Here is a 12,711-nt window from a genome sequence, read left to right as displayed (position 1 = left end):
TAATAGTTAAAGGAATCAATGACAGAAACAATGTAAAACTTCTGAGAAGAACAAAAGTCTTCTGAATGGCTGTACATAGAAATGTACTATAGTTTGGACCCAAATGTAAATATCAAGCTTTATCTCTAATAATTTCCCACAAGTTTCAGTAGTCCCCAAAACTAAGGAGATATAAAATTGTTATCCACTAATAGGTTCAGGATGTGGGCTAAGGCTTTTTCAGAGGCAGAGACTGGAGTTTAAGAACAAGGAAATGGTTAACAAGAAGGATATTCTTCCTAATCAAACACAAGAAAGGTCCCCGTGGAGGAAAAGCTGAATGACTGAACCATAGTATGGAACCCCCAGAGAAGCAAGCACTGTGGCCCTTCTTCTGTCCATCAAGCACATCAGTACATGCCCTCACCTGAAAAGCCTGATCATTGACTCCTGGCAGCTGAGACACGGAATTGAGAAGGCGAAGACTATGCTGATAAGACCTATCTGCTTCAATGTCAGTTTGAGTGGCCTCCCCCGACAGTTGCTGGGCCAGGGACTTGGCTTTCTCCAACCTGCAGGGTGGGGAGAAAGAGAACTTTGAGGAATCACTCTTTTTATTAAAAAACATTCATCTTGGGCGCCTGGGTGGCTCAGATGGTTAAGCGTCTGCCTTCGGCTCAGGTCATGATCCCAGGGTCCTGGGATCGAGTCCCGCATCGGGCTCCCTGCTCCTTGGGAGCCTGCTTCTCCCTCTGCCTCTCTCTCTCTCTCTCTGCCTCTCATGAATAAATAAATAAAATCTTTAAAAAAAAAAACATTCATCTTGTTGTGTAAAAAGTATGCAGTTGGAGTTACCAGAAGAACCGAATGAGGTTATGTGACAGATATGTGTCCCTCTCCACAAACTAAACATAAGCCTTAAAGTTTATACAGGTTGGGTTGGAAGAATTCCGCCCAAGTTTCCCAATTCTTGATAATATATTCTTTTCCATTTACTCAACCACCACAACTTCTCCGAGCATTGCAATCTCTCAGTCAAAACACAAGTGTTACTTAATCAGTCCTTTCTTCTTCCAGACATAAAGGCATGTCTCTTCCCCCAAATTAACACTCTCATTCTCTCGTCCCTTAGGATTAATATCTTTTAATGAAGCACGGTGCCCCTCGAACGTGGTTTGCGCTACACCCTGGAGGGACGCGGATTATCTAGGCCCAGGTGAGGACCCCTCGAACGTACTTTCCCATGAGCCCTTGCACCGCGGAGCCGTCCGGGCTGCCCATGCCGCCTCCTTCCTGCAGGGCCTTGTGTGCCAGTGACAGCGCTTGTTTGGAATAGTCCTCGGTTTCCCTTACCAGCCGCTCCATGTTACTGGCTGACTCAACATGGCTGAAAGGATTAAAAACAAAGAATTGGAGTTTTCATAGCAAGGGTTTCCTTTAGGTCTTTTATTGGAAGGAAGGGAGAGGAGTAAGGGAACTGGTTTGTCTACAAAAACCAAACAGAATTGACCCAGATTAGACGGAATTACAGGATCTGTCAGGAAGCAGGAGGTGTGCTGGAGATGGAGCTCGTGTCTTAGACCCTACCTGGTGATCTTTTCCGTTCATGGCGTAACCAGGGGAGCAGGGTGTGGGCGGGGAGACGGGTGCGAGCAGTCTCAGGGGGATAAAGTATTGTATTTATAAGCTGTTTTGTGCAGGAAGAAACCCCTAGGTCTTATTTCATCCGGGACCCACCCCTCTCCCCTCACTTTTGCTGAAACTCTACATTGGGTCCACCACTAGAGGGGACAGAGCCTGTCAATAAAAGTCCCCCAAACACTTACAAAGTGATCAAAACAAACAAAACAACAACAAAAAACAAGCTCAGGAGGCAGTTTATGCTACAGAACACAAATCAACCTCCTTCACTGACTGAATTCCATCTGGGATTAGCAGAGCCTGCCACCCTGCTGAGCACTCTGCCAGGAGCAAACCTCTTTAACACGGTAGGATTTACAGTCAGGCAAGGACTAGGGAGCTGCCTGTTATCCCTGGGGCCCTGCAGAGCCGGTTTTGGGGAGGAGGTTCCCTCTCTGCAGTCTTGGCTCCCACAGGCTAGCAAACAACTCGTTGCTACTTGTTCCCAGGCTTGATGTGGGAGCCTGGGAGTCCCTCAAAGCTGCAGAACGTTTTTTTCCAAAGGCTGATTCATTTCACGGGGCCCGAAAAATCACATCTGACATACACCAGAGCCATAGAGTGAGTCATAGAAAAATCTGGGGTAAAAAACACCCCCACCCCAACACTTGCCAAATGACCATGCCCAGTGGCCACCTACATAGGCTAAAAGCCAAGAGGTTTAAAAAAAAGGCTTCAAGGCAAGGAAAGGGCTGCAAAGGTGCCGAGAGGTAATGAATATGTTGCTTAGGTCCTGAATACCCTACCATCTTGTTCAAGTCTGGCCTTGCAGAGGTAGTCCGAAGCAGGGGTCTGCTTACCTGTCTGCCAATCTTGTGGCCTCCTGGGCCAGGCTTTTAAAACCATTTGGCCCCACGTAGTGCTCCGAGGAAGGAATGTTCTGTGGAAAAAGGAGAATTGGTTAAAGCTTTGCACTCAGCCCTGGAGCCTACGTAGGTTCTGCATCTGTCCTGTTAGAACTAGTTGTCATTAACCACAGAGCATTCTACACTCTGACACATCAAGAGTCCCTAGTCACCATAATCATTACATTAAAAAAAAAGGTATAGACAAGAATAAAGTAGAAATCCAGGGCTCCTGGGTGGCTCAGTTAAGCGTCTGACTCTTGATTTCAGCTTAGGTCATGATCTCAGGGTTGTGAGATTGAGCCCCACACTGGGCTCCCTGCTCTGTGGGGAGTCTGCTTGAGATTCTTTCCCTGTCCCTCTCCCTCAGCCCCTCCTCTGCTCGCTCTCCCAAATAAATAAATAAATAAATCTTTAAAAAAAAAGAATAAAGTAGAAATCCAATTTAAAAAAACTGTAAATAGAAATAGATTCATTTAGGGGCGCCTGGGTGGCTCAGTTGGTTAAGCGACTGCCTTTGGCTCAGGTCATGATCCTGGAGTCCCTGGATCGAGTCCCGCATCGGGCTCTCTGCTTGGCAGGGAGTCTGCTTCTTCCTCTGACCCTCCCGACCCTCCCCCCTCTCATGTGCTCTCTCTCTCAGTCTCTCTCTCTCAAATAAATAAAAAAATCTTAAAAAAAAAAAAAGATTCATTTAAAAATATATACATATTAAATGTATTTTCATATGTATTTAAAGTCAACAGACTATATACCAAGTTTCAATGATGGTTATTTCTTAATAATGGGATCATAGGGGATTTTTATTTATTTTCTAAATTTTCTACAATAAACATTATTTTTGTAATAAGGGGAAAAAATCAATACACATTATTCTTTAAATCCTTCATTTTGCCAGCATACCTGATTATCTTCCAATATCCTTTATTCATCTTCTACCCACCCACTTACACTTTTGTCACCATTGCCTTCTTTACTGAGAAAGAGAAGAGGGCCCATTCAAATCTCTCCCTCCTGTCACACTCCAAACGACATCATTAAGAAAATCACATTGGCAACAATTTTTTCCCCTTTTCAGAATCCTGTCTTCACTGGATTCCTTCCTTCTCCCCACCATTCCTCCCATTTCATTTGTTCATGAAATGAACATTCACTCATTCATTCCTTCATTCATTCATGCGGCAAACGTATCACAGCCACACACGTGCCGGGGGCTGAGAATGCAGACGTGAGCAAAACTAAATCCTGCCCACTAGGAGCTAACAAGCTAGGAGGTGTGCAGTAAGAAGGGAGAAGAGAGAGGGCCAACATGAGGTTATGGCTAACAAGAAATGAGCTAGGAAGAAGAACATAAATGCAGTAAAATGGGAAATTGCAGGAAGCCCAAGAACACAAAGAACGGGTACGCCTATTTCAAGGAAGAGAAGTTCAGCTCTCTACCAGGTAGACCGGAAAATGTGAGAGACGGCGGGTGGGTGCCCCGATACGGCAGTGATCCTCAGTACCCTGAACCCGGCGGCACCTACAGTGTTTCTCAGGGAGGCCTCGCTCTCCTCCAGGCTCAGGTGCATCTGAGTGACCAGTCTGTGAGTATCCTGAACTCGGTTCTGATACTGACTGCCCAGGGCCCGGATTCTTTCCATAGTCGTCTTGAGGTCATTGAGGCGGTTCCGGTAGCTATTCTCTTCGCTCCTTGCCTTGACCAACTGGAGACTGAGAGATTTACTAGCACCTGGTGCCAACAAGGAAAAGGAGGATGAGCACTTTTGGAGTCAGCACAGAGGAATAGGACATGAGGGAGGGTTGAAGAGTGACTTTGACTGGCTAACGGCAAAATGGTAAAAACCCAATAAATGAATGCATGCAGCCACTCTCTTATCACCATCATTCAGGTCCCAGGAGATCACAGTCCTTTTATCTCTCCAAGTGCTGGACAGAGACACCCACTGAACTGATACCCAACAGAAGATTATAAATTCCCTTCTGTCTAAAGGGCAATTGGCCTTCATCACCTTCTGAAATCTGGGCTTCTCTCAGAATGTCCCGAAGGGCCTGCTCAGCCTGCTGCATCCTGCCCTCCAGCTCTGTGTCAGGCTCCACTCCGTCACCACCCTGAGCCCTGGAAACCAGGGCCTCCAGGCTCTGCAGCTGCTGCATAAACTGCTCCATCTGAAACCACACAGGAAAGAGAGTCAGAACAGGTGGTGGGGATCACAGTCCGATACCAGGTACTCAGGGGAGAACATCTAAAAGCCCAGAAATGCTTGGCATGTCATGGCAGTTAAAGATGCTAGAGCCTAGAGTTTGAATCCTGGCCCCACTACTCATTAGCTGTCAGTGTGACCTTGGGCAAGTCGCTTTCATTACCCATTAGATGGGGATAATAATAATATCTCATAGTTATTACTTGGACAAAGTGAGTTAGTATTTGGATAGTGCTTGGAACAGTGTCTGGAACAAAGAAAGTGCTATAGAGGGCAGGTTAAATAGAAAAGTTAACAAAAAAAACGAGTTTGTTCTACCTTTGGGGTTCTGTTTGGGCCTTTTCTTCCTTCGCCCTTCACCCCAACAAAATAACAATAATTAACAACAACAATTTCATTCTTCTCTGGAATGTGAATGAGAAATTTCTGGAGGCCATTCTTGTTTGAGCAGCCTTGACACCTTTTAGACTCCTCAAATCTTCTACATATTTACGTTTTTCTTCATTTGTTTTACAAAGACATCTCTTGGAAAAAATCCAGCTAGGAAGTGGCATGTTGTAAGTGTAAAGAGTACTGAACTGAGCAAAGTCTCCAAACATTTGCAATTCTTCAGTCACGTGGCCAGGTGGAACCAAGAATCAGGGAATTCAGGGTGGGACTCTTGGTTCCACCTGGCCACGTGACTGAAAAATTGCAAATGTTTGGAGACTTTGCTCAGTGACTGACTTTAGAATGCCTCCTCTTGCAAATTGACTCATCAAGAGTACCAAATGAGACAGTATCTTCAAAACGGATCTTGAAAATAGTGTATATAAGAGCACAAACCTGAAGCATTATTACTACTATATGGAAGTTTTTAAAGAAAGAAATAGTAATCTCCACCCTCATCCCCGGGAGATTAAGAGGGTCCTAGATTTGTGACAGACCCACCCAGTAGACACCTAACAATTTTACTCATGGGGGTGAGGGTTGGGTAGCATGCACACCTGTATCTTCACTTGATTATAGCAAGCTGGACAGCTGGTTAGTGCTGCATGCTCACAGGTGAGGCCGCCAAATCCGGGCTTGCAAACACAGTTGCCATCATTTCTACATTCCCCAGGCTCTGAGCCCGCTGGGTTGCAGTTGCAAGCTAGAGACAAAACACAGACAAACAGAAAGCATTCATATCAAGCTAATTCTAGAAACTGGAGGTATGGCAAAGATAAAAGGAAGTTCAAGTCACCAATGGCAAAGTCAGTTCACATTGTGCTAGATTCATCTCTTGCCTGTGCCTCTAAGCACATTTATAATATAGATAGATCTTAGGAATCATCTAGAAGTTTGTTTGGTGTGGGTGTGGATAAAGAGATCCTACAACAGTCCACCCTTTCTGGTGGCACTTATTCTTTTTTTCCTCCCATTAAATTGTGAGCCTGTTGGATATTCTGCAGGCACTCTAGCTTTGCTCAAAAGGGGAATAACATGTCTTCTGGGCCTATTACATGCCAGATGTAATCTCTCTCTATTTTACAGATGAGGACTATGAGCTCAGAGAGGTTGAGTAATCTATCCTAGGTCACACAGCAAGTAAATGGTAAACCGGAATGAGAGCTTGGAAAGAGGCATTGCTCTTTTCCTTTTGCTCTGCTGCCTTTGATGTAGGAAATGCAGTAAAAAAAAAAAGCAGTACCTTTATTCATTCATACTGATTGCGCACCTACTACGTGCCACACTGTTCTAGGAGCTGAGGATATACCAGTGGGTGAGACACTGCACTAAGGGAGTTACGGTGATTCTCTGGGTTGCTCTATGGCGCTCACAAAACACTCGGCACGCAGTAATATGATCACATATCTAAGTATACTGTCATTATGTGCTTACATACTTGTGTGTCTTCCTTATTAGCATATGATCTCTTTGGGGGCTGGAACTGACTTATGACCTCAGTATGTAGCTGCACATTGGGTCCATGGTAGTAGGTGCTTGACAACAGATGGTGGAGTGAAGAAATGTACAGTCTAAAGCCAGTGAAGTCTCTATTAATAGCACCTTGTAACTAGTATTCTATCCTTTACAGTGTACCTTCTCAGATGCTATTTTATTTCATATTTGCAACCACTTTGAGTTAAATATTATTCATCTGTATGAAGAAACTGAGGCTCAGAGAGATTAATTGGCATAACCAGTGTAATACGATCGGTATGGTAAAAAACTACACTTGAACTCAGTACTGCTCATAGCATGTGGGCTCTTTCCTTATCATGGGGTACTTTCTAGCACATCAGAGCTAACCCACAGGTTGGGGTTAGGGCAGGTGGGATTTGTGTTCCTGGGTGGAAGCCCCAGGTTGCACAGGGGTCCTCAGGCATTTCCAGGGCTGGGGATTCTGGGGTGAGTGGGAGGTGCTGGGCTCCCTGCAGACCTCCTGGGGAACCAGGAGCCCTCCCATCTGGGTGCCCAGAGGCCCTCTCTGGCTCTGTTATAATAAACAAGCCCCTGAGTTCTGGGCACCAGGGCTAGTCTGGGACCTTTGTGACTGAGGGGTGAGTCTGTGGGGCAGGCCAGCACCCTAAAACTGAATTTGAACTTGCCTAGAACTAAACTTGCCTCCTGAATATAACATGTACGGAGGCTTGATAGAAGGGTCGGGCAAGAGGACCAATGTATACATTTACACTTTGATCTGAAGCAGCCCTAAGGAATGCACCCTGATAGCCGTGAGGTTGAGGCCAAGTCTCGTTAGTAGAACTTGGAACTGTTACCTTTGTCTGCATCAATTACACTGATTTCCTGAGAGGGTCTTTTAAACTGCTGCCCACCCTCCCACCCCACCCCCCACCCCCCTGCCGCGTGTGTTCGGGCTTAGTCTCAAGTCCTTTCCTGCTGTCCTGGAACAAGCTTGGCAGCACGCCTGCCAGCCTTGGAATGAGGCATATGGCCTGGCCCCATTCCATCTCCTCTTCCACTCAGGAATGTAAACTCAACCTTTTTCTCTTCTCCCACCCAGCTTTAACCCATTCGACATCCTCCAGCTCTGCCTTCCAGAAGCCTGCTGCAGGGGTCTTAAGGCCTTTGACAGGTGAAGGGTCCAGACTGTTCATAGGCCAGTTGGTCAGAGAAACCAAAGCAGCCCCCTCTTACCTGCTGCTGGCCTCGCCGATCAGTATGTTCCTACATGTGTACACGCTAAGCTTACACGCATACACGTGCGTGCGCACACACACCCCACCTGTCCAGCTGTCTGGGGACGCAGTCCTACCTCGACACTTGTCCGCTGGGTTGGGAGCCAACGGGTCCCCAAAGTAGCCTGCTTTGCACTGGTCACAGTGGACACCCGCCGTGTTGTGGATGCACTTCAGACACCTGCCCGTCAGGCGGTCGCAGTTCCCAGAGGCACTGGGGTCCACGTTGTTGTTGCACTGACAGGGCTGACAAGGCCTTACTGGGCCACGTTCCCCAAAGGGGTCCCCAAAGTATCCATCGGCACAGAGCTCGCAGCGGGCCCCTGGAAGGAACAAATGCCCAAGCCTGAGTGGTCATCTGCTGGCAGCAAGACCAGTCGTCCTTCTAGAAGAGGTTCCCACCCTGGACCCCAGAACAGTAGCCTCAGGGGCAGGTGCTCAGGGCAAGGGCTTGGCTCTTTCGCTCCACGGTGGTCCCCGATGTTGGAACACAGCAGCCCTGCTAGAAGGCTTCCTGCCAGCTAACTAGGTGGTTGGGGAAAAGTCAGTTTTATAGCAATACCACTGAGGTTGTCGCTGAAGAATTAACTCTTCTTTCAGACGGGCCAGCAGAGGGATGTGCCTTTATTCTTTTATTTTTTATTTTTTTAAAAAATAATCTCCACACCCAACGTGGGGCTCGAACCCACAACCCCGAGACCCAGAGTCGCATGCCCTACCGACTGAGCCAGCCAGGCACCCCAGGAGAGAGATGTGACATTTAAAAGGCCACTAAGTTTCCCTTCTGTACCCTGGTTCATTGTGTAGAGCTTAGTTAAACCACGTATTTCGGGGCGCCTGGGTGGCTCAGTCGATTAAGCATCTGCCTTTGGCTCAGGTCATGATCTCAGTCTTGGGATCGGGTCCCGAGTTGGGCTTCTTGCTTAGTGGGGAGCCTGCTTCTCCTTTTCCTCCTCACTCATGCTCTCTCTCACTATCTCTGTCTGTCTCTCTCTCTCAAATAAATAAATAAAATCTTTAAAATAAACCACGTATTTCATCTGAAAACTTCATCTCCTAGTGACAAACCTAAAACAACGTTAACTGTACGTACATCCCCTATAAACCATGCCCTGCCCTTCCTCAATCCACCCTTCGGGAGCATTCTTATCTTTAGAATGAGGCCTTCTACAGTAACCCTAAGTAATTATAATCCCCTAGAGACTGTTTGGAATAGCAGCCACTGACAGGAATTCATGGTGCCGGCACGGGGTCAGCAGTGTGGGGCCTTACCCGTGACCCCCTGGGGACAGTTATTGCACACGACCTCCTCTGTCTCTGGCATGACAGAGCAGCTGAACCCGTTGTGGCAGGGACACGGCTTGCAGCTGCGGGGGTCGTGTGGGTCGTTGTAGAAACCGATGGGGCAGTCGGCGCACTCGATGTCAAGGTTTTCATCCCCTGAATAACAGTCTCCTGGGAGGCAGAGGAAGAAGGGAGGGCAGAGAAACGAGCAGGGTAAAACAATACACTTCCTGTAATATGGGTGATGCATGGGAGGCAGAGCTCTGGAACCAAAATCTTCCTTTCTGAAGCTTTCCCCGAAGTGCCTGAGCACCGGCATTCACCTTTGCCCCACTACCAACTCTAAAGCTGGCCATGACCCTGACTCTTATGCGGCTCCCCCATGCTCAGTAGACCTAGCTTCCTTTCCCACCCATAATGTAACACTTTCCTCTCCCACCCCCCCCACCCCCCCACCCCATGGCCTGACACCATTTGTCCGCACATTCATTCAGGCCCTGACATTGCCTTTGATCTCTCCAAACAATTGAAACTTGACACCAACAACACCCCCAGCACTGAACCATGACAGCCGTCTCCTGTAACCTGGTACCTTTCCCACACCCTCGCGGCATGTTCCATAATGAAAAGGATTGAGTGTAAGAAAGCCCCATGTCCATCTTCTCTGACTCCAGCCCTACCTTCCTAATCCTTTCCCATCTCCGAAGTGAGTGCAGGCAGAGTCCTCCTTACACAGCTCTGTCTCTTGCACGGGAGACCCCAGTCACCTGACCGCCCCCGGCCACCCGGGCCAGGTGTCCTCTCACGCACCTGTGTCTGGATCGCAGGCTCCTCCCCCCTGGCAGTTACACGGAATACAGGTGCCAAAAGGTCCCAGTCTGGCAGAATCTCTTTTGTAGCCGGAAGCACAATCCTGGCAGAACTGGCCCTTGTAGCCAACGGGACACACGCACTGTTCGACCCAGGGAGCTGGGGCTCCGGAGATGGGGCGGGCTGAAATCAGGGTCACGTTGTCGAGGTACCCAGTGCCTGCCACACGGAGATCGGGTTAGAAGGAGCAAGTGGTGAGGTCGAAAGATCTAAAGGCAGGCCGCTCTTTGGATTTTATTTTTCTTAACTCGCTAACAAAGACAGGTGGCGTTCACTCACTATGCCCTGGGTAGACGTACCGCCATCCGTCCTGACTGACGCACAGGCCGTGGTGTCAGGAAAGGCAGCGTTTAAATTTCGGCTCCACCCTGGCTAGCTGTGCGAATTGGGCAAGTCACACAACTTGCTACCATGGTGTTTCCTCAAGCGTGGAAGAGAAGTAACAGTGGTAGGGACCTCCCATGTTGGTTGTGAAATGAAATGAGACAATGCATATATTATAATGTGCCTGGCTCGAAGTAAAGATTCAATAAAATTGTTAATGAACACCTTTTCTTATATCCTGTTAGGCTTGCTTCGTTAGTGATGTGGAAATTAGGCATGCCAGCGAGCGATGCTTCCTGTTCATGTAAGTGCTAAAAAACTCAAGGAACTCACATTTACAGAATCCCAGCTGGGATCAGAGTCCCCCCCGTGTGAAGTTCAATAAAAGGAGTTAAAAGAGTACAGGTAATGTCTGAATATGGTAGCACTGAGTATAATCCCCAAGGAGCAGCAACTCAAGGAATAGAGGGCTGAGTTGTAGATGCCATTTCCTAGCGAAGGGGACAAGCCCATTTGTTGTAGATTATCTTCTTCAAATAATCAGCTTTCATCTAAATCTGGAGACTCCTAAGCAAAGGAGCATCATCCACTCTTCATTGGTGTTAACTTCTTTTTAGAGGAACATTACTTCTAACAACTTCTAGAATATAAGAATTTAGACCTAATTGGAGACCCTCCATCCAAACCATCAAGTAGTTTACCTACTTGTTTGGAGACTGTCACCACCTCAGGAAGCTGAGACAAACTCAAACCTAAGAGGGAAATTCATTTCCCTTCGTCACTTACTGTATTCTCCATAAGTAGCTCGGATCCGCAGGGCTGTGAGGTTACGCAGTAACCTCCGATACTCGAAGTAACTGAGCTGGGGACTCCAATTACTGCTTGGACGTTCATTTAATCTGAGGGATTTAAAGCCCAAAGCTTAAAAATACAACTCTTATCAGTCTTATAATTTGTATACACGATATAAATTATGCCCAAGAAGGTGGGAACCACTAAGCCCCTTCACGGCCCTGCCTAGAGGGGGATGAAGGATGGGTAGCTGCATCCTTATAGGCTTGAACTTGGAGTTTGCTCTCTCTGCAGGGAGCATGAACCCCACAGGAAGTGATGGAGGGCATCCCAGTGCAAGAAGCCCAGCCCCAGGGGTCATGGCATCCAGTGCTGGCCTGAGTCCTCAGAGACCACTTTCTATTCCTGGCCACACAAAACTTAGTATCAGGAACATTGCTGAGTTCAAGAAGCTCTGACCTTCAAGAGAGCTACCATTAATTTTTGGTTTTGTTGTTTAAATGGTTTGTTAACTGAGCACATTTCACCTACTCTTTTCAAAAGTCAGCTTTCACGTTCTACATTGGACACGTCCAATACTTCTTCATTTAGCATGATGATATCTCACAGCATCATATCATCTTCCCCTGCACTGGTCTTTCAAATGTTGTTTTTGTTTTTTACTGGAATCCTTCCAGGAACAACCCAACTCTTTTCTTTAGTTCACTGACCTCACTTCTCACTGTATTCTTCTCCCCCACTCCACACTTCGCTCATGCTTAACTACTTAGAATTTCCTAATGCACAAAACGTCCTCAAGCATGATTATTTCCCCTGCCTTGCTCACCTTCCCCTCGCTCCCCTTTCTATCCTTAGAAAACTGTTCTTCCCTTGTCATGTCTTCTTGGGAAGCTCCCCTTGATCGCTCCAATGTGGGTTACTTGTGCTCCTCTGTGTGTTCCAAACACCTGTGCCCACCTTGCCTATCTTGTCACTCACAAGCCACACTGTACTGTTCTGTTTATCTTTTTCTCCCATTAGCCTGTCAAGGGCTTGAGGGCAGGAAGCACGTCCTGTTTCTGTACATAACACCATGTCTGGTACACGCAAGGTGCTCAGAAAAGCTTGTTAAAAGAATGAATGATCGAATGCATGAACAAAGGAAGGGGACTTCAGTCACCTGACCCACTTGTAGTCACTCTTTTTACCTGAACGTGTAAGTCTTGGTGATCCCACAAGGCAGCGTCTTGCCCAGAGGCATCAAGGGAGCTGTGACCCGTAGACCAGCGCCTTCCAGGATCACATCGTGGGCGGATGGGTGTCTGCCTCCCCTGTCCACACGGTAGTCAAAAGACAGGGTTTGCCCATAGCTCACCTGTTGATTCCCAAGAAATTTGGCTGTGAAACAGAATTTGAAAAGACTGAGATCAGTGTGAAACTGGAGAAGTAAACGAGCTAGCAAGTTTGCATTACTGTTGGTGATTTCTGTTGGAGTTCTGTGTCATCAGTGTGCCTCCATGCCCCCAACCACCCTTCCAGAAGAAGCAGTTCATGGATGTGGCCATACTGCCCCTGGCTACAAAGGAGAGT

The 12,711-nt window shown here is 47.3% G+C and overlaps 1 protein-coding gene and 1 non-coding gene across 11 annotated transcripts in view; both read right to left on the bottom strand.

Annotated features, from left to right (window-relative positions):
• LAMC2 (laminin subunit gamma 2) overlaps positions 1 to 12,711 on the bottom strand; it is a 64,594-nt gene that overhangs the window by 9,097 nt on the left and 42,786 nt on the right. For 9 of the 10 annotated variants that reach the window (XM_064594206.1, XM_064594205.1, XM_064594210.1 and 6 more), the window contains 11 exons: positions 12,330 to 12,519; positions 11,137 to 11,249; positions 9,967 to 10,185; positions 9,145 to 9,327; positions 7,950 to 8,195; positions 5,695 to 5,840; positions 4,517 to 4,673; positions 4,031 to 4,236; positions 2,460 to 2,539; positions 1,217 to 1,366; positions 407 to 551 (listed from right to left, as the gene is read on the bottom strand). In XM_064594206.1, coding sequence (XP_064450276.1) covers positions 407 to 551; positions 1,217 to 1,366; positions 2,460 to 2,539; positions 4,031 to 4,236; positions 4,517 to 4,673; positions 5,695 to 5,840; positions 7,950 to 8,195; positions 9,145 to 9,327; positions 9,967 to 10,185; positions 11,137 to 11,249; positions 12,330 to 12,519 — 1,835 coding nt within the window. The remainder of the gene's footprint in view (positions 1 to 406; positions 552 to 1,216; positions 1,367 to 2,459; positions 2,540 to 4,030; positions 4,237 to 4,516; positions 4,674 to 5,694; positions 5,841 to 7,949; positions 8,196 to 9,144; positions 9,328 to 9,966; positions 10,186 to 11,136; positions 11,250 to 12,329; positions 12,520 to 12,711) is intronic. The other variant, XM_064594214.1, reaches the window with a different exon arrangement.
• On the bottom strand, positions 8,537 to 8,609 carry TRNAQ-CUG (transfer RNA glutamine (anticodon CUG)). Its single transcript has one exon. It is a non-coding gene; the product is annotated as a tRNA-Gln (tRNA).

The sequence above is a fragment of the Mirounga angustirostris genome, unplaced genomic scaffold (assembly GCF_029215605.1).
Source record: "Mirounga angustirostris isolate CCGP_5_RB_7025 unplaced genomic scaffold, mMirAng1.0.hap1 SCAF_6, whole genome shotgun sequence".
Classification (NCBI taxonomy): Eukaryota; Metazoa; Chordata; class Mammalia; order Carnivora; family Phocidae; genus Mirounga; species Mirounga angustirostris.
This window is presented reverse-complemented; position numbering and strand designations above follow the sequence as displayed.